At 54.1% G+C, this 25,198-nt stretch overlaps 10 protein-coding genes across 10 annotated transcripts; 5 read left to right on the top strand and 5 right to left on the bottom strand.

Annotated features, from left to right (window-relative positions):
• KRP23_13357 (Potassium voltage-gated channel subfamily H member 7) lies at window positions 1-5,531 on the bottom strand (the record flags this gene model as incomplete). Its single annotated transcript, XM_067884056.1, has 6 exons — window positions 1-1,640; window positions 1,713-2,221; window positions 2,293-2,410; window positions 2,477-2,818; window positions 3,797-4,478; window positions 5,430-5,531. 6 exons carry the CDS (start codon window positions 5,529-5,531, stop codon window positions 1-3), a joined length of 3,393 nt encoding a protein of 1,130 aa, XP_067738676.1.
• A 1,698-nt stretch (window positions 5,532-7,229) lies between these two features.
• On the top strand, window positions 7,230-7,517 carry KRP23_13356 (uncharacterized protein; the record flags this gene model as incomplete). Its single annotated transcript, XM_067884054.1, has 1 exon — window positions 7,230-7,517. The coding sequence occupies one exon, from the start codon at window positions 7,230-7,232 to the stop codon at window positions 7,515-7,517; it is 288 nt and encodes a 95-aa protein (XP_067738675.1).
• A 544-nt stretch (window positions 7,518-8,061) lies between these two features.
• Window positions 8,062-9,039, top strand: KRP23_13355 (WW domain-containing oxidoreductase; the record flags this gene model as incomplete). The annotated part of the gene is made up of 1 exon (XM_067884053.1): window positions 8,062-9,039. The coding sequence occupies one exon, from the start codon at window positions 8,062-8,064 to the stop codon at window positions 9,037-9,039; it is 978 nt and encodes a 325-aa protein (XP_067738674.1).
• Window positions 9,040-10,148: 1,109 nt separating this feature from the next.
• KRP23_13354 (Retinol dehydrogenase 14) lies at window positions 10,149-10,640 on the bottom strand (the record flags this gene model as incomplete). Its single annotated transcript, XM_067884052.1, has 1 exon — window positions 10,149-10,640. The coding sequence occupies one exon, from the start codon at window positions 10,638-10,640 to the stop codon at window positions 10,149-10,151; it is 492 nt and encodes a 163-aa protein (XP_067738673.1).
• A 1,710-nt stretch (window positions 10,641-12,350) lies between these two features.
• KRP23_13353 (Retinol dehydrogenase 12) lies at window positions 12,351-13,364 on the top strand (the record flags this gene model as incomplete). The annotated part of the gene is made up of 1 exon (XM_067884051.1): window positions 12,351-13,364. One exon carries the CDS (start codon window positions 12,351-12,353, stop codon window positions 13,362-13,364), a length of 1,014 nt encoding a protein of 337 aa, XP_067738672.1.
• Window positions 13,365-16,298: 2,934 nt separating this feature from the next.
• On the bottom strand, window positions 16,299-17,667 carry KRP23_13352 (Ribosome-binding ATPase YchF; the record flags this gene model as incomplete). Its single annotated transcript, XM_067884050.1, has 4 exons — window positions 16,299-16,944; window positions 17,025-17,220; window positions 17,284-17,341; window positions 17,413-17,667. The coding sequence occupies 4 exons, from the start codon at window positions 17,665-17,667 to the stop codon at window positions 16,299-16,301; spliced, it is 1,155 nt and encodes a 384-aa protein (XP_067738671.1).
• Window positions 17,668-17,798: 131 nt separating this feature from the next.
• Window positions 17,799-18,773, bottom strand: KRP23_13351 (Glucose-6-phosphate 1-epimerase; the record flags this gene model as incomplete). Its single annotated transcript, XM_067884049.1, has 1 exon — window positions 17,799-18,773. One exon carries the CDS (start codon window positions 18,771-18,773, stop codon window positions 17,799-17,801), a length of 975 nt encoding a protein of 324 aa, XP_067738670.1.
• Window positions 18,774-19,083: 310 nt separating this feature from the next.
• Window positions 19,084-19,965, bottom strand: KRP23_13350 (uncharacterized protein; the record flags this gene model as incomplete). The annotated part of the gene is made up of 2 exons (XM_067884048.1): window positions 19,084-19,790; window positions 19,860-19,965. The coding sequence occupies 2 exons, from the start codon at window positions 19,963-19,965 to the stop codon at window positions 19,084-19,086; spliced, it is 813 nt and encodes a 270-aa protein (XP_067738669.1).
• Window positions 19,966-20,063: 98 nt separating this feature from the next.
• KRP23_13349 (Protein PTHB1) lies at window positions 20,064-22,948 on the top strand (the record flags this gene model as incomplete). Its single annotated transcript, XM_067884047.1, has 3 exons — window positions 20,064-20,175; window positions 20,241-20,379; window positions 20,446-22,948. The coding sequence occupies 3 exons, from the start codon at window positions 20,064-20,066 to the stop codon at window positions 22,946-22,948; spliced, it is 2,754 nt and encodes a 917-aa protein (XP_067738668.1).
• A 370-nt stretch (window positions 22,949-23,318) lies between these two features.
• On the top strand, window positions 23,319-24,962 carry KRP23_13348 (Serine carboxypeptidase-like 26; the record flags this gene model as incomplete). Its single annotated transcript, XM_067884046.1, has 1 exon — window positions 23,319-24,962. The coding sequence occupies one exon, from the start codon at window positions 23,319-23,321 to the stop codon at window positions 24,960-24,962; it is 1,644 nt and encodes a 547-aa protein (XP_067738667.1).
• Window positions 24,963-25,198: the final 236 nt, after the last annotated feature.

The raw sequence follows: 25,198 nt of genomic DNA, 5'->3' as shown, positions 1-25,198 counted from the left end.
TCAGGTATCCGCGCCGTCACGATGTATCTTTCGGTCGATATGGCGAGCGGATCGGTCGCGCGTAAGAGGTGGGGCATGTTGGCGATCGATCCAGTGCTGCTCGTCGAAGCGACCCTTTTCGTAGGCTATGATTCCGCTGTCTAACTTGCTACTTTGGGTCTCTGGTCCGGGGTATGCGCTCTCCAGCATTGCTTTCAGTTGCTGTTCCAGCACATTCTGCCGACTAGCAACGTTGCGGATTTCAGTGAGAAGCTGCTCCAGGCGATCGTCTTGGGGAGGTGGTGGCGCTGCCGCCACTGGGGGTAAGACAGCAAGTGGGATACCCATCCTTAAATTGGTGGTTGATCCGCTTCTTGTCAATTTGGGGCGACCACCTGCAAGAGCATTCACGACTTTGCGTGCACTGACGGCGTCTCTTTCCTTGAGAGGGAGATCAGAAGCTGACGGCCCATCTGGGATGATTTTTGGCAGCTTTGTCACTCGCCCACGTTGGTGGTGTGAAGGGGTTCCTGAAGTCGTGGCCAACGCGATCGTAGGATCTACCACAAGTGATTGGCGGCGAGAGCTCGTAGGATCTACCACAATTGATTGGCGACGAGCTGACCCCGTCAAGCTGGAGGTCAATGGCGCAGTCGTGGTTCCGGTATTGGGACCCATAGTCGCATTGTACTGCTGTAGCTGCGATACCTGGGCTGGATCCAGGTTCTGGGGGTGCAACTGCTGGAGCTGAAACTGCGGTACGAAGACACTGCTAGCTACCGAATTCCCCCTAACCATGCTGTGAGTGACAGCAAACTCTTGCAAGAATGGCAGACTATCAGGTAGTACGCCTGCCGGCAACACCCCTTGTACGCCCTCCGCACGCCACACCATAGCCAACCCCTGCAACAGAGTTCGTGACTTGCCACCGGTTTCGTAAATCAAGGTAAGCGCTTTTCGAGAGCGCAAGGTCGCGAGTTGACGTGCGGAGCGCAGTGTAATCGGATGGCGCAGAAGTATCCGCAGAATTTGCTCTCGGTCGATGCAGTGTGTCTCACAGAAGTCCAACGCTTGAATGGTGGCGAGTCGGGGCTTGCGTGGGTTGGCGATACTGAACTCTCCGAAGCACGAGTTGGGACCGAAGAGAGCTACCTTGGTTATACCAAGCAACACTTGTGCGTGGCCCGCGAAGAGGAAGAACATTTCGGATCCGTAGTCCCCCTGGCTGATGATGTCTTCCCCTGGTAAGTAGCACTGGACCCGCATGCGCAGATACAAGTCGTGGATGAACTCGGCACTGCAGCCGGCGAGAAACGGCATCTTGCGCGGCATCATTTCCTCGCAGAAGCGATCTGCCACCTTGGTACGTATCAAACTCGCCATGCGCTCCACAATAGCGCGGTCACGTTCTTTGTTTTCGCCTCGAGCAGCTTTGCGCCAGTGGAAAGTGTTTGCACGAACCTTATCGCGTAGTGCTCGTGGCAGCATGCGTGCCTGCATGAAGTCATTGATCTGGTCCATGTCTCGTCGGTATGCTGTGTCATTCTCGTAAAGCTGCTGGAAAAGCGACACAACGTTCGTGATGCCGTAGGCAAACACACCAGCACCTACGATCATTGCGGCCAGCGAAAAGAGTCTTCCGGCGTTCGTTTTCACGGTAACTAGCATCATGGAACAAGTCAGTAAGGAAAGCACGGTCTCAATCAAGTGAGACGGAAAGCAAGGTTACCTACTGTCGCCATAGCCGACAGTGGTCATAGTCATCATCGACCAGTAGAAAGCTGCAATGTATCGAGTCTTGAGCTCGGAGTCTTGCAGCACTCGAGAGTAGATGGCAAACTCAAGCTGGTCCTCATCGTTAAACGCCAAGTACGCGAAAAGGCAACTGAAGACGTGCGAGAGTGCCAATACCACGAACAAGAAACTCCCCAGACTGCTGACTCTGGAAGAGATGAGAAGCGAGTGCTCTAGCCGACGCTGAAGTCGTGGCAGCCCGACAACACGCATGAGACGCAGGCAGCGTACTGTTGGGTAGAACCACGCGCTTCGAGATGCAAAGCGAAAGAGGGGGTTAGTGGGGGAACCACCAGATCCATACGCTTCAGAATCGTGGGCCTCGAAAATGGCGTAGAAGGGCAACGTCCAGAGAACTTCAGGCACGAACCAGCCACGCGTGTAGTGCCGGAAGATGGAGGGGAGAGAAAAATGCAGCTTGCCGTCGTCCTCCACGGCTGTGTTGAAGCTGAAAGTGAATGAACACAGCGCAACGTTAGATCGAGCAGCAAGCGAAGAGATGGCAGAAGTAGGACTTACTTGAAGGCGATGTCCACAACGAACATGGCATCGACGAAGAGGTCGAAGTGTAAAATTCTACGACGAAGAGAGTCGTTCATATTGAAGCAGAGCTCGAACGGTACGATAATGAGGACCCCTAACACAATACCACGTCAACGTCAGCGCGAAAGCTTGTCAAACGATGCAACAGAGTTCACCCTACATATTATCAACACGAGCGCAACAGTATCCCATATTGAACGGATACGCCCGTGCGGATGCAGCACATGTCGGCGGAGTAATTTGAAGTCCGAGCCGCCCATGCGGTGTGAGAAGTACGCCATCTCATCTTCATCCTCGGACACCAATGGCCGTAACTCGAAATTAAATTCGTCTTCATCTTCCTCATCCTCATCACTGAGATCGTGGTCAAAGTCGTCATTCTCAAGGTCGTCAATGTCGTCATAGTCAGCCTTCACCTTGGATTTCTTTTCGGGCATGTCGTACACGTAGTTGGTCACAACCTCGGGGGCTTCTTTCTTCCCAGTGTCAGTCGCACTCGCAACTACCTTCATTTTAAAACTCCGAGCGGTACTCGAGTTCAGCCCCAGCATTTTACTGCTCAACCCTGCTTTCAGTTGCTCCATTGAGCTCGAGCGTCTCATGGACACATTCGGAGTGGCATTCGAAGGGCTCCCTTCTCGATGACTGGCCTCTTCTCTCCTGCTCTTCGCTGCCTCGCGTCGATTGCGCTCTCCTTCTCGTCGGCTGCGTCCATTGATATTGTGAGCGCTTCGTGCAATCCGAGCACGTCTTGAGAACGGCGTCACCTTGCGGTTTCCATCGCCTGGAGAATTGGGCGCGCGTCGATGCAGTACTGAATCCAACAGGGACAGTGCCAAGGCACTAAGTCGGCCTGGAGGCGCCGGCCTGTTACCATGGAGCTCGGGCAGCGGCGAGCTGTCTTGACCTACCATTGGTGCACTACGAGCTGGTCAAGTAGTACGACGCATGCAGACACCAACGAGTGAAGCCGTTAGAAGCCTACACGCCTGTCAGTACTGACATGGACGAAAATACTTGGGAAATCGAAACTACCGACATGCTGTTGGCCGACGCCGAGGTGTATTACAATTTCAGGTGTAGTGGATTGTCATTTGCTGCAATCAAGAAAGACCAAACAGCGTACAGATCAACAGGCCCAACACGATGAAGGAATTTGCTACAGCGACCGACCCAGACGTTTGATCCTCGCACAGCGAGCTGTCATCTTCGCATGAAATACATTCGATTTCACCCCCGTCAGTCTGATTGCAACGCGCACTCGTGCAGCCATCAGGTACTTCGCAGGAGCTATCACAAATTGACCCCCAGTATCCATCCTTGCACGAGCCACAAGAGAGAATCGTTCCATCCACAGAATTGCAGCTGACGTTTCCGCTGGCGCAGTGATTTTCACTGCAAGACTGGTTGCACTCGGCACCCCACGAATTGTCACCACACAGTGAAGCGATTGCCAGACCAACATATTTGGTAACCGTACTGGCGAAGCTTTCATTCCTCGCTCGCCTATACACTTCAGACTCGAAGTCCGATGCGTTCGGATAGAGTTCGCCGAGTGAGGGAGGCACAGACAGTGTGATGGAAATCTCGCCTGTGACGCTGGATACGGACGTGATGTTCACAAAGTCAGGCTCGATGTCGGTCATGCCTAGCGTCCACATAAGAATCGTTTGCAGCGCTTCCTTCTTTTTATCTGACAGAGAAGACACCGTGTCAATTGCGACCAAGAGGATAATTTCCGCGTCGTACGCGGTGGCAACACACCCACTGAATAGGCTGTAGCTAGAGCGAGCTGCAGACGACGCAACATCGAGCTCGCTGGTTTCGTTGCCAATGGCAGGAACATTGACTGACAGCGGGATCGAAATGTTGACTTCTCCGTAGCCAGCGTTGCAATTGTACTCCATAAAATGCGGCAGTCGACAGTCGCCCCCACGCCACAGCGAGGACTCGTCAAGATACTCGGACGAGAGACCTGGAAATGGCTCTGGGGATTGAAAAGTGCTGTTTAGTTCGAGGAAGACCATGAACTCGACCTTGACACCAACTTGTGCGAGGCCCTTTAGCAACGAGAGGGAAGCTTGGAATGATGGGATCAGCTCCAGTTCCATTTCAAGGTCGATGCTGCTCTGAGCGAGTTTGTTGGAGATGTTGCTCGTGATCTGCACGTTGTGGAAAGGTTCGGATCGAAGCGAGCCTGCTGTCAGACTCTGCAGCTCCGCAGTAGCTCCTACGAATGCTGTCGATCCATGCGGCTGGAGAGATAGTTTTCTGCGTAGGTCCAAGCCCATGGTGATCTCAACACTGATACCTGTCTCACCTAGAGGTACGGTGAAGCTGGCATTTTTAAGCTGCGTCGTCTCGTCCAGAGTGCATCCGTTGGGTGCAAACAAGGCGACTTCGAGATTGGCATTGCCCGCCAGCTCCATCTCGATTGCTTCATCAATCGTCACACCAATCACTTGCACATCGGCAAACAAGGACGCGATTGAAACATTGAGAAAACAGTTTTCGCACGTGACACGGCAGCAATCTGTCGACGGATCGGACGTGTCGGAGCAGTTGCCTGTTTCAAATATCGGGTAGGTCGAGTTGCTCACGGCCAAAGTATCGTCGTCCAAGTTCCACGACAAGGTTCCAGAAGACGTAACTGCGGTGTCTTCAACAGCCCCACACTCCAACACTCGACAACATCCGTCGTCAGTTGACGAATAGCTGAGCTTGCACGAGCCATCACTGGAGGAGCACTCATAACATTGATTGGGGGCCAGCGTCTCGTTGTCGCCTTCGTAGCCGCACTCGCTGCTGCATTTGCTGTTTTTCTCGTAGAACTGCACTTTGCACTGCACTTCAATCCACGTATCAGCGTCTTTAGCCCAGCACTTGTCGGCATCGATCTCCCCTGCGTCACCTTCTTCACCGCAGTCGTATTTGCAGGAAGAGTCCTTCACAAACCCAAATGAGCTCGTTTCAAGACTGCGACGAGCCCGCATAGCAGCGGCGGCCTCGTGCGATTCTGTCCCTATGAGGTTGGCGATGTCAGTGGAACGGAACTTTATCTTGCAGTCTGGATAGACTTGGGTGAACGTCGCCTGAGCCAATTCCAGTCTCACTTGGCACCTCTCCAACTCAGAAGCGTTCACCACGTAGAAGTACGCAGGCATCCCAGCAAACTCAACCCCGAAGAACGCGTTGACGATCACAACGTGATCCATTGACGACGACAGATTGGAGCAGTCTGCGACCCGAATGGTGGCAGTTGCAGCGGCTTCGCTGGCCTCAAAGTGCTCAAGACGCAGTACGTTGGGGTCTTGCTGAAGATTCCAGATGGCTGACGTCGACGTGCAGTTGTACGAGACGTGTGTGCTGGCAGGTTCTCGGCTTGGTGAAGACAGCAGATCTCTAGGAGTGATACTCAAAGACGCAAACGCGTTCGTGCCGGCTGCCTCGACGTGGTGCAAACCACGTGCAACCTCCCGTAAGGCATCGTAAGAGGTAGACATCTTGGCCCCTGGGTCCCAGTGTTCACGGAGGTCGCGACCCTGGAGAAGACCTTCGGAACGAGTGGCAAACCAAGTCAGTAGCTGCCACACGAGCAACCCGTCGAGCCTCATTGTGTGCAGCTGAGCGCGAGGCAAGAGTTTAAGTGTAGTGTGCGCGGGGAAACCATCGGTCGCGTACTGGGGTGGGACCCGCAGCGCCTAATCGAGAGGTAGCTGCGCCGCATCCGCCTTTACTTCCTCCGCCGGACCTTCTTGGGCTGAGCTACAGACTGTAGCCTACAGTCAATGCCGCGAACAATCCAGTCCACAGATTTCATCGTCTACACGACTCCAGGAACTGACACGGAAACCTCCGCTGTCACGGGCCGAGTGGATGATACTACAGTATCTACATGTAGATCTACATTCAGGTTGGATATTGGACTTTCAGATTGAATTTCTGACGATTTCAACCCACTAATTTTATTGTGATTTTCGGCTATATTTGCCGATTTTGCCGGTTCGGCAAATCTCTGATCAACCAACTTGACTAGCCAGGAAATTGGTTGCCTATTTCGTCAAAATAGTCTCTTAGCGAACCCAAGAGAATCGCAGTGGAGTCCTGCTGCAACGAACGCTGGCGTAGGTTTTGTGTCCGTGTCGACTCGCGCGACTTCGGCTAGGCATGGATTTCCCAATCCAGCGCTTTAAAGCGGTCGACGTCGAGTAAAGTTCGTGCTTGGCAGCGGGGTCCGCACCCCTTGCTGGGAATTGACGTCTGCTTTAGTAACTAAGACGTCGCTGGAGGTTTTCATTGGATCGACGGTTTGCTTTCGTAGCATATTGTCAACAGCATCTTCTCGACAAAGGTCCTTTCCCAAGCCCCGTCCCGCTTGCCCAGCCTACCGCAGCCAAGACCGTGCTTAGAAAGCGCTGGCCGACATTGAACAAGTTCTGTTGACAACGTCCGATCTCGGCAGTATCAAGTTCTTGTAAGTAAACTTGGGTCTCTTGAGTAACGTTCGCCACTTTTACGAGAAGATCAAGAAGACGTATGATCGACTGGACGTGCTAATCAATAACGCCGGACTTGGAGGCAGCACGTACACGCAAAGGGTGGACGGACTCGAGCTGGTGTTCGCCACGAACTACTTAGGACACTTTGCGCTAACAGCACAGCTCTTTGGCCTACTGAAGGCGAGTGCGTCGTCGCGTGTTGTCTGTGAGTAGCTTCTTGCACTGGCATGCGACGCTGGTCTTCCACGACGACAAGATCATGGCAAACAACGCGAAGGAGCACAACCAGCTCGGAACGTACTCGAACTCGAAGCTATTCCTCCTGCTGTTCACGCTAGAGCTTGACCGCCGCCTGAAAGCCGCCGGGATCGAAAATATCACGGTTGCAGCTGCCCATACTGTGACACTAAGATCATGAAGAAGTCAGCGGCAACGAACAGTAGTTGGTTCTGGTGGATGATCTACCGCACGTCTGCGCTGTTGGCGCTGCAAGGTCCTCCGAAAGGGACGTTGTCTGCGCTGTACGCTGCTACGGCCGACAGCGTTCGGGGCGGTGACTACTTCGGACCCAGATACTTGGAGATCTATGGAAATCCGATTCGCGAGGACCCGTCGAGCCTTAGCAAGTACGCGACTGCGGCTGCCAAGCTCTGGGCTTACAGCGAGGAGCTGACGCATCTCAAGTATGAGGTGGCCAAGTGAACAGATATCAAGGCAACTCGCGCCATCGGTTGTGTTGTTTGTATCGAGACCCGGACGACTATCTCGTGCGCCTGAGCTTCTGCGGTTGCAGAACAGCATGTCGTTGGGCTCAGAACAGCTACCACAGATTAACTAAGCACGGCGGCAACGCGTTGATTAGGCAAACCGGATCACGTCTTCATGTTGAGTTCATTCACGCGTGTTTGCTTCGTAGCTGAGGTTTTGCAGTCCGGACAATCAGGTGCATGGAGCCTCGCGATGGGGGTGTTTGCAGCCTTTTGGCAGCCTTGTCATCCTACACCAAATCTTCTGGGATATCTGCATAATCGCAAAATGAGCGTCAACCTCGCAGACAAAGTGTGGAGTGCCTCTGGAAACGCACGAATTCCACTCCAAATCGTGTTGATTCGACCTCCATTCGCTGTGGATTGCGGTCATACAGCTGCCACTATCTACAGCAACTCGAAGGCCCACACTGCAGGCTGCACGGTTGAGCTCATTCTTCAAAACACTTCAAGAAACTCACCCGAACTACGCCAACCTTATGACCAAAATCCGATCGCCAGTGCCTGACAACTGGGAAACCTCACTGATGCCATCGCAAAAGGGCAAAGTCGCTGTCGTCACGGGTGCCAACTCGGGCATCGGCTACATTACGGCTCTCGAACTTGCCCGAAAGGGAGCCCACGTAGTTCTGGCCTGCCGCAACGAAGAGCGCGGTCGCGAAGCGCAGTCCAAGATGCACGAGGAGCTTGCTTCCAGTCCTGACGCTGGCACGGTCGAGTTCCTGAAGCTTGACGTTGGCAGCCTTGACAGCGTGCAGAAGTTCTCGGACCAGTTCAAGAAAACTCACGATCGTCTCGACCTGCTCATCAACAACGCCAGTGTCGCTGGTGGTGACTACGCTCTGTCGGCTGACGGGTACGAGTTGCTTTTTGCCACGAACCACCTGGGCCACTTCGCGCTGACGGCGCAGTTGTTCGATGTACTCAAGAAGAGCACTCCATCACGTGTTGTAAACGTGAGCAGCCAAGCCCATCGCCAGCCTAAGGTCTTCGATCAAGACGAGATCATGCTGACGAGCGAGGAGAAATACTCTCCGATGTACAACTACGGACTCACCAAGCTGTACAACATCCTGTTTGCGAAGGAATTAGACCGCCGTATGAGGGTGAGCGGTGTGGAAGGTGTCACTGCAGCAGCGTGTCACCCGGGCCTGTCCGTCAGCGGGCTAACGTCGAAAACGGCCACTGCCAGCAGCAACTGGGTGTGGTGGGCGTTCTACAAGGTAGCAGCGTATTTTCCAAGCCAAAGCTCCTACATGGGCGCGTTGCCAACTCTATACACTGCCGTTGGAGAGGACGTAGAAGGCGGAGACTTCTTCGGGCCGAGGTACTTGGGTCTGTATGGGTCCCCCATTCGTGAGATTCCAGCAGAACTCAGTGAGTCCGTGGACGCTGCGACGAAGCTGTGGGCTTTCAGCGAGAAAATGGCCCGCCTGACTTTCGACATGAGCAAATGACGATAGGATCATGAGAACGGAGTTGTGGCATTCGTGTTGCCAGTTCACTGGGTGTGTACGCGCAACAAGTATGTAGAAGCAGCTACAGGATTTCAACTGTAGGCAATCAAAGCCTACTTTCTCGACACTATTTTGACTGCGCTCCTTACATCACTCCGTATCCGGATACTCCCTGATTGCACGGCAGCAGTTTTGAAGAAAAAAAGCTCATTTTCACGTTTGTGCGTATTAACCCCACAGAGCTGCGGGAGACAATTTTCATCGGATGTCTGCGCGCCATGAGCTTGTATTTTCGAGCTGTGGCGACGTCGACACTATACGACGTACCTTGTGTAGATCGTTTGAAATGAGGGACTCCTTAGTGTGGCAGTTGTACAGAGCAAACGCGTTTCCCTCTGCTGGGTCGGCAGGAACAAGACGCCAGTAGCAATCTCGTTCTTCGGCATAAAAATGCCCACGATCGACTACGGTCCATTAATGCTGATATTGACATGTCGATTTAGGTGTCTCTCTCGAATCAAGGAACTGGGAACTGTTGTGAACTGCAGGAAACAAGTGCCGAGTAGCAGCCACATACGCAACGAACACAGGTGCTGAGCGGCAAAAGCCACTCGGGGAGTTCTTGGTGTTTGCTTCTTGGTGTTTTTTTTGCTCAACTGAGTTCACAGCTACAATCCAACCTTCCTACCTTCTCTTCTCATTCACAACCTCTCCTTCTCATACCTGTGCTGACCAACTGTGGTAACCAGTATACCCCGTAACAGCAAGGCGGCAGCTATGTCACTTCCAAAACTACTACTACGTAGTAGTACAACGGATCGTTGTTCGGGCACTATGTAGGATTTGACAGCATTTTATGTAACCACTTCGAATGTGAGGTGCGTCAGCTTCTCGCTAAACGCCCAGCGTTTGTTTGCTGCCTTCTCCGACTTGCTCAGACTGGATGGATCCTCCCGAGCAAGGGGTCCATAGCCCTCCAAGTACTTTGGTCCGTAGTAGTTTCCACCCTTGACGTCGTCCCCCGTAGCAGCGTACAACATTGGCAGCGCTCCCTTCTCCACACTCTGCGGTGGTGCGACCGCAACGGTGCGGAAGACCAGTCACCAGAACTAACTCTCCTTGTTCGCATCTCCACCCTTCTTGAGTATCTTGGTGTCGCAGTATCCAGGGTGCGATGCAGCGGTCGTAATGTTTTCAATCACTGCAGCTTTTAGCCGACGATCAAGCTCCTTCATGAAGACAAGGTTGCACAGCTTGGAGACCGCGTACGTTCCGATCTGCCCGTACTCTTTCCCGCTGCTGGCCATGATCTTGTCCTCGTTGAAGACCAAAGTCGCCTGTCGGTGCAAAAAGCTCCTCACGGTAATCACACGGGACGACTTGCTCTTCTTCAGGGGGTTGAAAAGCTGCGCTGTCAACGCGAAATGGCCGAGGTAGTTGGTTGTGAATTGTAGCTCAAAGCCGTCTACAGTCTTGGCGTAGCTCCCACCTACAGTTCCAGCGTTGTTAATGAGCAGATTCAATTGAGTGTGTGCCTTCTTGAATCCCTCGCAAAACTTGTGGACGCTGCTCAAATCGGCAATGTCAACTTGAACGAACATCACACTACCAACGCCGGGTATCGTAGTTAGATGTGCTCGGCTTTGAGTCCTCGCTCTCAGTTCTGGCAGGCCAGAATCACGTACGCTCCTTTGCGCGCCAGCTCCAACACTGTGATGAAGCCGGTGCTCGAGTTGGCCCCCGTGATGGTCACAAGTTTCCCTTTTTGCGGACGCCCTCAGACTCCATCGCAGAAGGGAAGGCCATCGTCACGGAGACCAACGCTCGTTTCGGATACGAGGCTGCTCTGGAACTTGCTTGCTAGGGAGCTCACGTCGTTCTCGCCTGCCGCAATGCGGACGTGAAGCCGTTGCCAAACTGGGCGAGACGTTGGCCGCCGCCCCCGAAGCTGCTAAGTGGAGTTGGTGAAACTCGACCTGGGAGACCTCAGCATGTTCTCGGACGAATTCAAGAAGGGCCTGCCGGCAACAGGGGCGACGGCCGTCGGAAACGAGCAAGAGTTCGCCACCAACCACTTGTGCCACTTCTCTCTGACGGCGCAGCTCTTCCCCCTTTTCATACAGAGCACGCCACCCCGTAAGCAGCAGAGGCACCGTTCAGCTCCGACGTGGAATGAGGACGGACAAGTACCGGGGGATAGACAACTACGGCGTGGCTAAGCTGAGCAACATCCTGTTCACGAAGGAGTTGGCTCGACGTACCAAGTCTGCGGCTGTGGAAACTTTCCAACGAACTTCTCTCCGCGACAGGGTTGTCCGATGGGGGTGCCTCCGACGTTGTACGCTGCTACTGGAAGTGACATGGAGGGGGGAGACTTCTTCGGACCCAGCGTGAAGACCTGTCCGAGTTGAGCAAGCCGGAGTCGGGCGCGAAGAAGCTGTGGCGTAAGGCAAAGGCTATGCAGGAGCCGAGTACTGGCGCATCAACCTAACGGTTTCTCGTGCCGCATTGGCAGACCTGCCAAAGGCAGGATGCAGGCTTGTAGTATCATTTGTCAGTTTGCCTAGAGGGTAGCAGTTCCAGCAAGAGTGCAGCCTCTCACCCCCAAGTGCCCAGCAACTGAAATGCGGCACACATTCCGTCCATTTCTCGGGCACAGGCGGACGAGAACGCAAATCGGTCATTTTCATCCATGCTGCTTCAACGCATGATTGCTTGACCCTGTTCATAAAACACGGAGGCCGCCATCATCACGGCCGCTTCGAAGGAGACGCATGGGCAATCGCAGCAGCACTTCGACCGACAGGTTCCCGGTAACTGGGCCGCCTCGAGCAAATCGTTCCAGACGGACAAGGCCTCAGTATTGCAGGGCCCCGTGCGTGTCTTGAACTCGTCCACTGACGCCCGGCATCTTGAGCTCGACAGCATGGACTGTACCGTACTCCACAGATTAAACTACCGTAATCAAAATACGAAACGTCCCTAGTCTCCTAGGTATTTTATTATTTTACATTGTAGTTTAGCCATTTTTGCTCACTTCCCTGACACTGGTACAGCCAATACGGTTTCTATTCTGCATCCGTTCTTGACCTCGTTCATGATTTTATAGCAAAGGAAGCCTACTACCGGTAGTGTTTCCCTTAATGTGTCTGACTGACAAGACGCACATAACGCCCATACGCTTGTTCATTGGCTAAAACTGTAAGGGCGCTAACAAAGTAATCAATAATTATAGTTTCGCCAATCATTCGAGGCGCCGAGGACCCCTCTCGCCATTTGTCAACTCGCCTTGAAGGAGACACACGACGGCCATGGGCAACCGCAGCAGCGCTTCGATCGACACGCGTCCTCAAGTTCCCGACAACTGGACTGCTTCCAACATCTCGTCCCAGAAAGACAAGGTCGCCATCGTCACGGGCGCCAACTCGGGGATCGGATATGAGACTGCACTCGAGCTCGCTCGCAAAGGAGCCAACGTCGTTCTCGCCTGTCGCAATGAAAGCAGAGGCAGGGAGGCTGAGACCAAACTACGTGAAGCTTTGGCCTCGACTCCCGAAGCTGGTGTCGTCGAGTTCAAGATGCTGGACGTCAGTGACCTCGGCAGCGTCAACAAGTTCGTGGGCGAGTTCAAGGCCACGCACGACCGACTGGATCTGTTGATCAACAATGCTGGGGTCATGGCGGTTCCCTACAGCAAGACGGTGGACGGCTATGAGCGTCAATTTGCCACCAACCACTTGGGTCACTTCGCTCTGACGGCGCAGCTCTTCCCTCTGTTGAAAGACAGCTCTCCGTCTCGTATCGTGAACGTGAGCAGTCTGGCTCACACGGGTGCCAAGATTGAACGATTCACGTCCGGATCGGACATCATGCGCTCGAGCGACCGAGACTACAGCCGGACGGATGTTTACTCAGAGTCAAAGATTTGCAACTTGTTCTTCACATTCGAGTTGCATCGCCGTCTTCGTGCCCAGAAGTTGCCAGGCGTGACTGCAGTGGCTTGTCACCCTGGGTTTACGTGGACGAACCTGATGGGGCCACCCTCCTCGGAAGGAGGTTGGTTCAGCAACTTCATGTGGGGACTCGGTTCCAAGCTGCCACTGTACCAAGACGCGCCGACCGGTGCATTGCCGACGCTGTACGCAGCTACTGGCCCCGACGTAGAGGGCAGTGACTTCTACGGACCCGGAAACTACTTCGAGACCTGGGGGCTGCCGAAACGCGTCCAAGCTAAGGCCATCGCTCATGACAAAACTGCTGCTCAGAATTTGTGGGAGGAGAGCGAGCGCCTAGCCAAGCTCAAGTTTGACGTGGTGCATCCTTAGGATTAAAAAGCTCCTTGAGGTGATAACGTCAAGCTCAGTAGTGAAGTTCAACACACTTCGTCCTTCTAGTCTACCTTTTCAGCTGTCAAAGAAACTCTGCACGTTATACGTGCTATGACAGTAGACTGGTATTGATGCAGCGAACCTTCTGGCGTCTCAAGCACTATTGACTTGCAACGAACCGTGCTGTACATACAGCAATGGTGTTCGCTAAGCGAACTTCGCTGAGATGTCAAGCTAAAGCAATCTACTTCTAGGATCATGTACATCAGTGAGTAGGGCTACGGTACGTCGGTGGCGCCCGCGGGTCCAAACTTTGCAACTTACTCTTCAAATACGCGTTGGGTCGGCGTCTGAAAGCTCGAAACAAAGCGAGGGTTACTGTACTTGAGTGTGACGATCACCAACGTGGTGATACTCCTTCCAACTGGCGTCTAACTGGATTGGTATTAATCCGACAACTGTTACTCTGTGTGCCACCACTGTGAAGTGGACTTTTCGGTCCAGTCCAGGTGGTCACCCAAGAGAGAATTACCAACAACTAATCATACAGGTCTTCAGCAAGTTGCTGGTTTTGCAGACGATCAGTAGATTTGCAACAAAAATGAATTATTTCGAACTACATGTAGCACCCACAGGCAGCGTAGGCGAAGACAGTGCTATCCAAAGAGCGTTTTTGAAACCACACCATACCTAGACCAAGCGTGAAACGAAGACTTGTCGAAACAGCTGAGCATTTACCGTTGAAGCTACCGACAGATATGCTGATGCAAAATTGGCATTATATTAAAGCAACACCTTTCAGTCCAAAGAATATGAAGAGTATCACCAGTTCTTTTTCCACGTGAGAAACTTAGTAGTAGAACAAATCAAAACTGGTCAACTCAACTCTAGCTCTTAACGTTAGCTTTCCACAGCCATGCCACCTACTCATAGGGGATGGATTTCCAGCTTCTTCTGTAAAGCATCAAACATCGCTCGAGCATTTGCTCTGTCTTCTCCACTGCCTGCGACCATCGCCGTGAATAGCGTAAAACTGCTCTTTTCTGTTAGTTGTATCCTCTCCGGTGCCATCCCCATGGACGCGCAGCAAGTGCCTTCCCCAGGTTTCCTGAGATTTTCCAAGGTCGAAATCATGTTGTCAATGAAGAAGCTGTTGGTATTGAACGCTGGATGGCTTCGCACTTCAAGATTGAGTCACTGCAGTGATGAGCCAGGCCTCAGGTACAGTGATATTGGTAGATTCTTTGCCTGAGAGCTATCTTTTGAACTGATGTGTTTCAAATAAGCCAGAATAGTACTTATTGCAACACTGAGATGCATGACTGAGCTATGGTAGAGCATAGGATTCAGAGACCAACCTGGTTCGGCAGCGGTGTCGGCAGAGGTTCATCAGGAAAGATAGCTACGTTGCTATGGCTTAGATATTAAACAACTAAAGAAAATACTACATGTAGTAATAAGATACTTCGAAATATCCGAAGTTCATGTTTTGCTTTGTATTAAACCACATGGTGACCATTGTGAGCTACAATGATGCCCAGATGAACGCCCCACAAGTTTTCAGGCCATGGAGCTTCCGATGGGATGACAAAGTCGTCTGGAACGTATTGCTCGCCGGTCACGGTCGCGTAAGTATCCAGCAACGGCGCAATATGCTTCTGGAATGCTGCAGGCGATAGTCTCATATTGAGTCTCAACGCATCCAACCAGTCGGCATCGCGACCGAAGTGCGAGAAATATGATCCCGTCCTCCTCATCGCGACCGAAGTGCGAGAAATATGATCCCGTCCTCCTCATCGTGTCAAGAATTCTTCCAATATGTACCCCCCAAGAATGCTTTGGCCAAGGAGCATATGACGGCACGACAAAGCTACTCCGAACCTTGCAATGCCCTACTCGCGCCGCATAAACCTTCAGCGCAGCCACTATGCGCTCCCTCCACACCGAGTCACGAAAATCCCACGCGAAACCCATCGAATCAAGAAGCGCCTTATCGCGAGTCAATTGTTTTCCATAATAGCGACCGCCTCAGATCCCGTTGACAGTTTGACCGAGATATACCCCCCCACGCTTTCTTGGGCCATGGGAGCTCAGCAGGTACAACAAACGATCGTTCTACGATGCAATGATCAAACACTTGACGATATACCCCCAACGCCGGCAGTATTTTCTCAGTCCAATCTCTTTCGTAGATATCCGTGAAGCAAAATTCCATCCCCTTGAGCTCTTCCTTCGACGCAGAAACTTGCTTCACGTATGCACCACTAACAGCGAACACCGACGACGCTGCGTCCAAGTGGCCACCCCCATGTCAACTCGGGCGACGTGTTATCCCCCGTAGGGACAACAAAACGGTAATGTACGTCTGTATGTTCATTCAGCTCGAAAAAGCGCCTTAGAGCGGGCATAATGACCTCCTCCCAGTGATATTGGTCCACATCTTGGACAAAGTTTAGCTTCTGCAGGTCGGCTGCCAATATGGTAGGTAGTACATATCCTTTCTGCAGCCTGTACCTCAGCGAATACACCGCACTTCCGAGTTTGTAGCCCCACGCCACTTCGGACCAGAGAGCGTCATCACTTGGGACGACAAAAGAGGTAGGCACGAGTGTGTTTCCATTCAGTTCCGTGTACGTCCGGAGGGCGGAGACGAATTTGTCCCTCCATCGGCCAGTCTTCCAGTGAATGCCTTCGGTTCCGTCGCCCTGTCTGTCACCTGTTTGCGTCGCGAGGAGGCATCGAGCTGGGAGTGGGGGGGGGGCGGCGGCCCAGCAACGGCGGCTCGCCTGGCGTCCTGCTGCCAACCACAGTAAATCCCTAAACTAAACCCAAATACGTTTTTTGCAGACTGAGGAAACGTTGCCAGGTTCCCATTTTTGAAACCCATTTTTGTATGTAAAACTTTGGCCAGAGCCATCAATTCATTTGCGTCTATTTTCCCACGAGGAAGTTGAAGATGTCGCCATCGTGGCAAATGTAGTCCTTGCCTTCCGAACGCAGCAGACCCTTCTCCTTAGCTGCGCGCATACTACCAGACTTCACAAAGTCTTCGTATCCGACGGTCTCGGCGCGAATGAGCAACTTCTCAAAATCCGAGTGGATCACACCAGCTGCCACAGCCGCCGTCGATCCGGCCAGCACATTCCACGCGCGCGCCTCCTTCTCACCAACAGTGTAATACGTCTTCAACTGCAGCAGCTCCTGACTAGCACGGATAACCTTCGTCAACCCCGTCTCCGTCAGGCCACTCTCGTTCAGGTACTCCAGCTGACTCTCGTCGTCCTCGAACGACGCAGCCGCTTCCTCTAGGGAGCCCGACACCGTCAAGCACACGCTTCCTTCGGCCTCAACGCGTTCGCGCACCGCCTCTGTCATTTCGTTACCCGTAGCGGCATCATCCTCCGACACATTGCACAAGTAGAGTGCCTTCTTGGCCGTCAGCAGCTGCAGCTGCTCGAACTGCAGTTGCTCATCGGGCTTCTCGAACGCCATGCCCTCCGCCAGATTCCCGTCTTCTAGATGAGGCTGCAGACGCTTCAGGACTTCCAGCAGCGACGGAATCGTCGGATCCGCCGACCTACCACAACAATAAAAAACAATCGACCATCATCAGCCTCAAAAGCTACTGCATCAGCAGGACAAGAAGCCACCGCCTACTTCTTCTTCTTGGCGAGGTTCGTCAAACGTTTCTCCACTGTCTGCAGGTCAGCAAGGATCAGTTCTGTGCGGATCGTCTCCAAATCGCGAATGGGGTCCACAGACTCATCGACGTGAAGGATGTTAGTGTCTTCGAAGCAGCGGACGACATGCGCGATCACCGCCACCTGCCGAATATTGTCCAGGAACTTGTTACCTTTGCCATCAAAAACACAGTCAACACTCCAACCAGCACTCCCAAAATGCAATTGCAACGCACCAAGTCCTTCGCCGTGCGACGCGCCGCGCACGAGTCCTGCGATGTCCACGAACTCGAGCTGCAAAATCACACATTCATCGTCAGTCGGTGCAACTTTTGCCAGTGCAACCGCTGCAAAATGGTGCAAACCTGCGTCTCGATCACGCGCTTGGACTTTTCCACCTCCGCCAGGTGCCGGACGCGCTCGTCGGGCACCGCCACTCGCGCCACGTTGGGGTCGATGGTGCAGAACGGGTAGTTGGCCGCCTGGGCCACTTCCGTCTTGGTCAGCGCGTTGAAGAGCGTGGATTTGCCCACATTGGGCATGCCCACGATGCCCACGGACCGCTGGAAGCCGCGGCTGCCCGAAGGCGCGTGGGTCGCTACACGACGGACGAAAAACATTTTGCTTCTTGTGAGCCTTACAATTTGTGAATACGATGTGTACTTGAAATTTGTAAAGAATGGCTACATTTTTGCAATAGCGTGATTGCCTTGACGTGGTAACGTTGATTCACTACAAACTAAGTTTTCGTCTACAATGTGGTGACTGTGATGTTTTGTTGCAGCGTGAAGGTCTGACCGGCCGGAAGTGGCTGCTTGACGCTGACACGGCCAGGCTCGATGGCCACCATGTTGATGTACTCCTCGTCGCCAAAGTCCTCCAACTTCTTGGCTCGCTCGGCACCCGGGTTCCACACGACGGCGTCGGTCTGGGTCTCGACTTGGTTCTGACCGGCGTCACCAGTGATGAACCCCGCCTTCTGCACCGTCACAGTTCGATCCATGAATTGGACGCCCTTGATGGTGGCAACCACCTGGTCAGGCGCGTTGAGATACGTGTTGCCGGTCTGCACCGAGCCGTTGAAGCTGATGAACTCGCGCGTCTCCGTCTTGTTCACCTTGGCCACCTGGTCGAAGTAGTCAACGCCCTTGAGCCCCGACACGACCACGCCTTCGTTCTGCGAGTCGTCCACCCACAGGTAGTTGTGCAGCAGCGTGTGAAACTCGATCTGCTCCGTGAACGTGTTGTGCACGTGTAGCGCCGTCTCCAGCTGGTTCGCGTACAGCTTCACCTCGTACTCGAGCTCGAACTCCACAGGCCACATCTGGCGGGTGGAGTTGCTGGCCGCCATGGTGAACGTGGCGACGCTGGGGCTGTTCTTGTCGGCAGCTTCCTCGACGCCAGCGAGGGTCCAGTTGGTGATGCGGGCGAAGCCGTGGTTCGGGAAGCCAGGCGCGCCGCCGAAGTTCGGGAACACGACAGGGATGCCGCCACGGATGGGGTTCACGCCATCGAGGTACGAGTCGTTCGACATGAACAGCACGTCAAGGTTCGGGTCCATCGCCGCGCGGAACGACTTCACGTGAGCACCGAACAGGAACACCTCGGCGCTGGAGCCGTACGGGTGCGAGAGCTTGACAGTCTCCAGCTCTGCATTCGCAGACCCGAGAGCCGCCAGCAGAGTCGAAACCAAAGCCACGGTCTTGGACATGAACGAGTAAACCATCGGGACAGCGTCGAGGTTGAGCTTGTGCCCTGCGCGATTAATTGCTTAGTGGGGCAGTGTTATTAGAGACAGCAGCCATTTGCTTACGCTGTTGCGAACAGATCGCGGGATATCCATGTGGGGTAAGTTACCCGATTGTCCGATCGCTCGACTGGACTATCGACGAGCTTACGGCCGGCAAGATCACATGCTTAACAGCCAGAAGAAGTCTGCTCAGAGATGAAACAAACCTTCAACTTGTTTAACGTTTAATGAACTGTATCAAAGGTGTAGTAAACTCAGAAGCTAATTTGCTGGCATGTCGATCTTCTCACTTGGTCATTCGGACGATCCTCTGCCGGTAGAAGTTGTCATGCAACGTGGCTGGACGTCCTCCGTTCTTGTGAAACAGCATCTCCTCCTTATGCAGTCGGTCCATCTTGTCCAGATACACGGTCGCAGCATGGCACACCTTCCTCAACTCACTGCTGTCCAGCTGCTCGGCCACTCGCTCCTCTCGACGCAGGATCCTCCTCGCGCGCTTGAACTTGCCCAGCTGCAGGGCGTTGTACATCAAGTTCACTCTGCACTTGCTCTCCAGCACGGGGTCCTGGAGCCCCATGGAGATGCCGATCTGCAGCTTGGCCAGCAGCGTCGACTGGTTCAAATGGCGACACAGGAAGTGGCCGCCTCCTAGCGTCGAAATGTACGCGTTGGCCGTGACCAGCGCCACCACCGCATTGACCAGCTTGACGGCGCGCCTCGCTGATGCCATGTACAATGGCAGGAGCTGCGTGGGTCTGTACGTAACCAGCACCAGCACTCGACGAGTGTCTTGAGGGCTCTCCGCCACGAGGTAGCGAGCGGTGGCGTCCTCCCAGTGGGTAAATGTCTTCGACTTGTTCTTCTGGTTGGTCTTCAAACTGATTCTCTCCACCAACAGCCTCGAAAGCTGCTGTGTCTCCTCCGGATACATCGCAGAGCCCTCATCCGATAGTAGAAAGGTCACAAACTGGAAAACCTCCGCGTCTGCGATGGCTACAGAGCCGCAACACACGGAAATTGTATGGGGAGAAGTGCAAACATTTGTGTGTGAAGCCACGGTACGTTTCAATGCGCGCAAGGCTCTGCGCTCCTGCAGCGGCGCCTCGAAGGCCACGACGCTCAGGCGGACACCCAGTGCAACACCCGTCATCTTCCGAAATGGATGCATGTGATCGGATTGGATGTAAAGAAGTTCATTAATAGCCAATCGGAGACAGATGCATCTTGAAGCGACGCGTCCGTTTGGCTCGGATATCCTCATCGGCCATGTCGCTCTTCCAGGTGCGCGAGTGGTGGGCCGCCAAGGGCGAGAATGACGAGGAGTATACTTCAGGGGCGCTGGTCGTGGGCAACGTGGACAACGACGCGTCTGGCCATGGTAAAGTGCGAATTGTTGCAACTGTGGGGGGTCTCGTCCGCTGACTGCGACACACATTCCTACAGCGAAGATCGTGACGGGCAGTTTGAACGGCGTGTTGCGCGTATATTGCCCCACGCAGAGCGACTTCCGCATCGAGCATTTGCTGCTCGAAGAGAACCTCCGCCGCCCGATTCTGCAGTTGGCGCTGGGCTACTTTATCCCGTGAGTCTGGTGGCCTCACGTGCAGTGGATGAAACAGTATAGCTGATTTTGTGTTCTGTACGGCAGGAACCAACGCATCTTGGCGCTGGCCATTCTACAGCCGAGGAGGATTGGGGTCTATGTGGTGGAAGGCATGGGCGGGACGGGGATGGCGGCGAGTTACTTCAAGATCACACTACGATACGAACACCTGTTGGGGATCGATGGCGAGCATTTTACAGCGTACAACTTCATTTACGGGCCGTTTGGGTCAGCCAGCTCGAGCTCTGGCGGAGCAGCTCCTGCACGCTTGGAGAAAGATCATTTGTGCGTGCAGTCGCTGGATGGGCGGCTTCAGTTTTTCGAGCAGGACCGATTCGCATTCCTGCAGCCACTCAACAACAATTTCTTGCCGGGCGCGATATGCTATGCGGCTGGCATGGACGCAGTTATAGCAGCCACGTCAGACTTGCAACTTGAGTGCTACCGTTACCAAGTCTTGGCCTCTGCCTCGCTAAAGAAGAAGAAGAACGCGCTGGATGAAGACGGTAAAGAAGACCGACAAGGGGATGCCTCGTCGGCGTCCGTACACTGCGATTGGAAGATTAATATTGGTGAAATCATTGTGGATGTTCGAGTGGCGCGAACTTCATACCAGGACTCGGCAACCAGCTTTGACATTCTGGTTCTTGGAGAATTCACGCTTTTTGGTATCAAACCCCAAGGAGAGGTATATCTGCAGAAGCGACTAGGCTTTCACCCATCGGCATTTTGTCCGTTCCAGCGCTGGGCATCACCTACCGAGCGGGGTACACCAAACACCACTGCGCTGGAAAACCTGCTCGTTGCCAGCGACACGAAACTGTGGAGTGTCTTCAAGGACAAAACACTCATTTGGTCTGCTTGTTCCTCGGTGGTTCCCGTGGCCCTCCAGGTCTCCGAATTTGGCGGCATAGATGGAATGATCGTGAGCCTCGACTCGGATGGAGCGCTTTCTGTGAATTATATGGGTACAGATCCGCCGTCCTCCGCTGTTGTTGCACCAGACACAAAGGAAATCAACTATGAAGAGATGGATGAGGAACACCGACAGCTACTGAATGTCATTCGACGTGCACAAGGCGAGCGACGGACGGAGCCGAAGGATCGTGTGTTGATCCGAGCCCAGGTGCCTGCAATACTGGATGCACTACCGGATCGGAGCGACGAGTTTAGTCGTGGAGGCGGGAGCCCCGTACATGATGGCAAGAATACACAGCTGACGATGCGCGTGTACGTCACGTACACGGGTGCCAACCGTGTGTCCAATGTGACGCTATCGGTGTTGACTCCCGAAAATGTGGCGGCTAGTGACTCCTCCTTCGTGATCGGGAGTATCGATGGCAAGGCATCTACGCCGCTCATCATTCCGGTTGTATTGCGCCCAAGTGCTGAAGCCATGCCAACCTCGTTATCCGTTACCATTTCAGCATCCTACACACTCGAGACAGGGCAGCCTCGTGTCTCTCAGTGTGTTGTGAAGTTGCCCATGTGCATGGCGTGCCGCCTCGTGCCTCCCGTCAAGTCGAGCACCTTTAAATTCACCCTCGAGACTAATCAAGAGCCGCTGGAACTTGCTAGCCTGTTCGAAGACATGCTTCACCAGCCAAGTTGCACGCCTGAGTGGGCAAAACAAGTGGTGGCGGGAGGATCCGGTACAAACGTGCTGAGCTTCCAGTACTACAATGGCGTCGAAGCCACGATTCTCGTGTCGAAGAACGCTGGACGGTACCGCATCCAGTCGAACGAGCTCGAGGCGCTCTGGATGGTGTCACAAGAGCTCGTTGTACGACTCCGTGCATACTTTGACGGTCGGGAGCAGAATGCGGAGGCCAAGAGCGGCGGAGGTGGATCCTCCTCGTCGGTGTTGGAGGTGTTTTACCAGGAGCCCCTCCCGCTCGCAGATTTCTTCGGCGCGATTGACGCGCACTTTGCTCTGCGAAAGGAAAAACTTGAGCTCGCGGCGCAGCTGAACGACCGAGCCCACCAGTTCCGCGTCATCCAGAAGCGGTTGTTGGTGCGCTACAAGGATCGCAGCCCCGCCGCTGTGAATTATCTGGACGTGCTGCTGCACGGCACGTATGACCAACTCATTTCGTTGTCGCACGCCATGGAGGCTGTGGAAGTCAAGCTCAAGCGCGCGGCGAACCGATTGTCGTGCTGCGTGTCGCTCATACTGATGCTCATTCAATTCCGGTTCCACCTGAGCGATGAAGACGCGCAGCTGCTCGAGGCATATCTGTCGCCCGTCGTGAACGAGTCTGCCGACAGCGGTGCCGTGGAGCAAGGCTGGGAGGAGCGGACCGACTGTGCCATGACGGAGCTGCTGCGCACAGTGCTGGCCAAGCAGCCCCAGAACAAGGACGGCGCGTCTGCGACTCCTGCGCTCGCGACGAGCGAGCTGCAGATGCAGGAGGACACCAAGCGGCTGAAGAAGCACATTACAATCGTGTGCGACCGTCTCGGCAAGGGCGCGTCTCTGGTCTCTGGCAGCAACAGCACCGCTCCCGGCAGCGCAGCACCACCTCCCGGCGAATCGAAGGGAGACTAGCGACAGAAAATGCTCGCACAACATCATTTAGCTTTCGTCGTGTGGAGACTGCATCCTAAAACTTGAGGACGATTTCAATTTGACTTGCCAGTTGTATTGGTCAAGTTGAAGTGGTCGTGATTGCCAATATCATCTCGGATTGGTAGAAACAGATAGAAATCAGATGCTGTAAATTCTTCCATTGGCTGGAAATGACTGCGTAGAGTGTGTACTTTTCGTAACTGCCGTCTGCTCCAAACATCCTCGATGATCTGATGCTCTGCCTTCTTCCAGCCTCACCTTCTTGTCTCTCTCTTGCAATGATTGCCATCAGTTGCTCGTCTGCCTCACTTGCAACTTTCCTGTCATTGACGCAATTCAAGAGACCAAGATGAAGGTGGCACTGCAACTGCTCGCGAGCTTCGCGGCGCTGCTGGCCGTGACTTCGGGCGCCCGCAACGACGACGCACTGGTCAAGAATCTGCCGGGTTTGACCCGAAAGCTGCCGTTCAAGCATTACGCCGGCCACCTGGAGCTCGAGGAGAAGGAGAAGCTCTTTTACTGGTACACGGAGAGTCAGAACGACCCGGAGAACGACCCGATCGTGCTGTGGCTCAACGGCGGCCCGGGCTGCTCGTCGCTCGGCGGCCTCTTCACGGAGAACGGCCCGTTCGTCGTGCGTGACGACCTCTCCATCAAGGTGAACCGCTACTCGTGGAACCGCAAGGTGAACATGGTGTGGCTCGAGTCTCCCGCAGGTGTGGGCTTCAGCGGACCAGTGGAGGGTCCCAACTACTACAATGATGACGTCGTGGCGGCCAAGACGCGCGAGTTCCTCGCCCTTTTCTTCAGAAAATTCAGTGAGCTCAAGAACCGCGACTTTTACATCACGGGTGAAAGTTACGCTGGCATGTACATTCCGTACCTGGTGGATCGCCTGGTGGAGGAGCCGATCGAAGGTGTCAACCTCAAGGGCTTCGCAATTGGTAACCCGTTCACGGACAACATCATTGACGGCAATGCGTATATCGACTATTACTACTCGCACGCCATGGTGTCGCTCGAAGCCTACGAGAAGATCAAGGTGCTCTGTGGTGCCCACATCGGCTGTCTCTTTGACGAGACCCCGTGTCCTGCAGGGTGCGAGGGGATGCTGGAGGAGGCTGAAGTCGCTGCAAACGCTGACGCGTTGGACCCGTACTACATTTACGGCGACATCTGCCTCATGGACAACACCCAGGCAAAGGCTCTTCGCAAGCGGGCAAAGCCGTCGGCTCAGATTTCGCCCACGCACCGCGGCGACATTGGCGCGTGTGCCGACTCCCTCACCCACCTGTACCTGAACCTCCCGGAAGTGCAAAAAGCCATTCACGTGACAGGCAAACGTGGCGAGTACGTCGTGTGGAAGGGCTGCAGCGATCCTGTAGGCGACCTCTACAAGTCAAGCCCTTCGTCGCTGCCCAAGTACCACAACATCTTGGACCGCGACCTCACGGCTCTCATCTACAGCGGTGATGCCGACTCGGTCGTGAACTTCATCGGCACGGAGCGCTGGATCGGCGGCCAAGGACTCAAGCTTCGTATCACAGAGAAGTGGCGCGCGTGGTTTGGCCCGGACAAGCAGCTAGCCGGCTACGTGCAGAAGTACGATGGTCTGACCTTCAAGACTGTCAAGGGTGCTGGTCACATGGTGCCTGCGGTGCGTCCGCTACACGGGCTCAATCTCTTCGAGTGCTTCGTCTTCGGCCAGGATGCTTGTGGCAAGTTCGTGTACCCCGTGGACGACAACGAGATCGAGACAGGACTGACAGTGGCCCAGCAGGCGGTGGACGCCGACTCAGACGACTCCAACGACGTCATCAAGACGGTTAACGGTAACGTCACAACGGGTGGGACCGGTCCGTCGACGACCTGGTTGGCCTTGGCCGTCGTGAGCGTTGTGGTAGTGGCTGCAGTGGCCGTTGGCATCCGCAACGGCAGGAAGCGCGCGCGGTATGAGCGACTCTACTCCAACGGCTACCAAACGGTGGTATAACGTGGCAAGGACAAATAGCAGAAGGTGTGCTGGCCCAGTAAGGTCAAATAGCAGAAGTTGCTGGCCCAGTAAGGACAAATAGCAGATGGTGCTGGCCCAGAATGTGTCAGTGTGAGAAACTTGTGGCAAGCAAACACGGAAGTAACTACATAATTCAATTCAGCTGCAAAGCGTGAGGAAACAATCGTTGCCTGCTTCATCGAAAAAGGTGCTGCGTATGAGTGTACCGCGAATTG

Source organism: Phytophthora ramorum (genome assembly GCF_020800215.1).
Source record: "Phytophthora ramorum isolate Pr-102 chromosome Unknown Phyram_PR-102_s0017, whole genome shotgun sequence".
NCBI classification, from domain to species: Eukaryota; Oomycota; class Peronosporomycetes; order Peronosporales; family Peronosporaceae; genus Phytophthora; species Phytophthora ramorum.
The sequence above is the reverse complement of the archived record's forward strand: the minus strand, read 5'-3'. Positions and strand labels throughout refer to the sequence as shown.